The following is a 3,531-nucleotide window of genomic DNA, read 5'->3' as shown; positions in this document are numbered from 1 at the left end:
CTTCTACATGGTCAGGACAGTCGATCTGGGATCTACATTATCTTCTCAAATTTGAAGAAAGTCTACAATACCAAACTAGCCACTTCTGAGCTGAGTATGTGCTACAAGTAGCGACTGAAGGTTCTTTGATGAAGAATTGTTTTTGGTACAAAATGGGTTTTTTTGGAAATCTCAACCCCTCGCAATGGTGCTCAGATGCGCCATACCTCAAGTGCCTAATCCAATTTAATAAAATAAATGCGCAACATGCAGAGACACACGATCCCCAAGGCTAAACAAGATGATTACCAAGGAGTTGACGCCTTTTGTAGCATTAGAATTACGCCGGACAACCAAGCCCGTAATGTCCTTTAAGGTCGTCCAGATGGTCGGATGATGAGTGGTCCCAAATTGAGACGGAGTGACCGCTGTGACATGCGTCCGACAAGAATCCCTGGGATATTGAATTCATGATAGTAAAAGCCTTGTGCCTCAGCATTAGGTCTAGTACGCCAAGGCTCTAAGATATAAAATTTTGAACTTGAACCCCCATGACCTCAAGGACTTCACCTATCTAGATGGTCGAAATAAGTCTTTATATGACAAAACGCCCTAGAATATCTTTAGAATAAGAAGTAGAAATAGAATGAGACATGAAATAATTTCATCATGTCATTTGTTCTGTGAAATGAACTGATATTTCAATTTTTGAATCTATCGTGGATCTCTAAACTTTTGGCTAAATAAGCCATATCTCATACTAATAATTGTCATACAGTTCAGACTCATTACTGAAACATCAAACATTTGATTTATCTAATAAATGTTGCGATTTAAAATCATGCTCCCTGTTACATCTCCAAACACGCTGCACAAATCGATTACGCACGGGTTTATTGGCAACTATCGCCCCCAAAACATCCAAAACCAAAGCTGTCTTCCGACCGAAGGGAGGGGGAAGTGAAATGGTTTAAGAGTTGCTTATCACCACCGGTCACTTTTTGGCGGAATCGATGCGCACAATTAAAGCGCAGCGGCGTGACAGTTGTATAAAGAAGATTTACAACGTTCCGCTCTTCGATGACCAATCGGTGGCCGAAGGTGGGATACCGAATTCGGTGGACAGCCAAAGGAGACCCCCGAGGGTATAAAAACTACCGGACGTAACCAGCACCAGCATCAGTTCACTTTCAACACTCTCCAGCGTGGTAATAGCGGTGGTGACTTACTGAAAACGCGGTACCAGTGCAAACTGACCAGGGGTGTTTTAAGGTCGTTTAGCTTCTTCGATAGCGAACACGAAACGCACACAACTCGCGCAGGCAATGGCTGGTGAAATGGTAAGTATTTCGTTCCGGCTTCTTGACCATCGGTGCTCGGTGTTTTTGGCGAGATATAAACCAAATGTTATCAAACCGCGCGGCACGCTTTCTGCGTCCTTTCGCGATGTTTTCCCTTTCACTCATCGGATTATTAATGGCTGTGTCTCGTACTAGGTACTGGCAGGTTGTCTATTCGCATTGTTACTTGTGGTGCCGGGATTGGATGGATCCTACCCAAGTGCTCTCGGACAGGAGAATGTGTTTCCACATGCGCTAAAAAACGTTCATTCTCTGGAAGAAAGAGGTCAATTTAAAGCGTCTCCGGAATACAATGAACATCCCCAAGTTGGAGAGTATCAGCAGTCGGTGGTCGGTCAGCAGCATCACCCGCACCCGCACCAGTTGTATCACCCAGTCCAGCCCGAACAGCATCTCTTCCAGCCACATCAGCAGTATCTAGTTCAGTCTACGTACAATGTTGGATCTCACCAGGAACACCATCCGGTGGCCCACTCGCACCTTCAGCAGAGTAAACAACGCCATACAGCACTACCGTACAACAATCAGCGTTTGCACGTGAAGGTCGATCATCCCGGCGCGTCGCATGGTTTCGCCCATCCAGTTGATCCGGCGACGCAACATCTTCGCCAGCAGCTGGCCCAAGAACCGAAGAAGGACTATCGTGCATTGATTCCGAAAAGCATCGCTCCGAAGCTGAACCCACTGCACCATTCCTTTCACCAGAAGCGTAACTATGTGCCACTGCATCACATCACGCGACAGGTGCCACTACCGGCGGCAAAGATGAACCAAGCGCAGCAACATCACTCCAACGGACAATCTCAGCCTGTGCAGGCTGCACTGGCTGCTCCACCACCGAAACACATTTCCGGATAATGGGGCCAATAGCATTTGTTAAATAAAGTATTTATTTTGAAACTTCAGTGGAGATAATTTGAGAGATGACATAAATGAGCCATTATGCCAATACATACATGCCTGGTGGTTAATTCAAATAGATTAAATGGCCATCATATCGTATCGTGGTGTGTTAAATGAAGTGCACAGTTGAAATTTAAAATTCAAAATAATAGCTGCTCTGTTACTTTTCAGTGCTTTTCTGAAGAGGAAAGTGATGTAAGCATAAGTGTATATTTTATCATCACTTAGTTAGATAACAAATTTATAAATATCATGTAACATAATGGTATTAAGAGAATTCAATGTTTAAATAACAGTGGAGTCGCAATGACATCACTGAGTTTGACCCTTGATGCACTTGGTTTTGCCAATATATTGAACAAATGAACCGAATTGTGGGTACTCCGGGTGGAAAAAAGAATATTTCATCGATTTCAGTCACACAAATCATTAACGCAATGAAATGGGTTGCTGAAAAAATTCTGAAAAAAAACCAAAACAATCACTCATTTTTCCTGAATTGCATGTATTTTCTATTTATTTATTTACAGTTATTTACAATAACGACAATTGTTTTATCTGAACTATTGAACCTCACATCTTCCAAAGGGTTGTTAAGGGCTAATATAATTATTATTAATTAATTATTATAACATTATATTATAATTATTATATTATTAATTATTATTATATTATAATTAAATTACAGTGCTTAATTGGTTATTTGCTCCAGGGCTTCAAAACACCACAACACTACGTCTGTGAAAATACCCTGTTTGGTACATCGCTGTGCAGGATAGACCAAATAAAATACAATGGAATAGTGTTAAAAAGGCCATTATTTCGATGTAAGTACGTTTTCAATAAGCCACAGGATATTAATATTCGAAGTTACTGTTCCAAAACTACCACAGCTTTCATTTCGTGTCGAAGAACCCTGTAAATTTGAAATTTGAACAAACCACTATCCTACCCCTCAATTTAATGCATTTAACCGTTGCACAGTAGGAAAATTCCGTGGAAAATGCATCGTAAACACGATTTTCTAAAAAAAATCTTTTTTTGTCAGAAATTTTATTTGTAGTAAAAGGGAGTGGAAAGTAAATAATAAGTTGCACTGGAAAAAATATCAATAAAATGTAAAGAGTGCAGATGTCTCTTTGGCATCGCTGCAAAAGAATAATTTAAAAGAAAGACATTTTTCTTTTTATATAAATAAGTAAATATATTAAGCAATCGATGTTTAAATGTTATAATTTTAGTAATAAAATTAAGTAAAGTAATTTCTAACTTACAAAGCCATATTTAT

General features: G+C 40.0%; 1 protein-coding gene across 1 annotated transcript; it reads left to right on the top strand.

Annotated features, from left to right (window-relative positions):
• Positions 1–1,215: 1,215 nt before the first annotated feature.
• LOC128298507 (histidine-rich glycoprotein-like) lies at positions 1,216–2,198 on the top strand. The gene is made up of 2 exons (XM_053034260.1): positions 1,216–1,319; positions 1,476–2,198. The coding sequence occupies exons 1-2, from the start codon at positions 1,305–1,307 to the stop codon at positions 2,196–2,198; spliced, it is 738 nt and encodes a 245-aa protein (XP_052890220.1). The 5' UTR covers positions 1,216–1,304.
• Positions 2,199–3,531: the final 1,333 nt, after the last annotated feature.

The sequence above is a fragment of the Anopheles moucheti genome, chromosome 2 (genome assembly GCF_943734755.1).
Source record: "Anopheles moucheti chromosome 2, idAnoMoucSN_F20_07, whole genome shotgun sequence".
Taxonomy (NCBI): Eukaryota; Metazoa; Arthropoda; class Insecta; order Diptera; family Culicidae; genus Anopheles; species Anopheles moucheti.
This window is presented reverse-complemented; position numbering and strand designations above follow the sequence as displayed.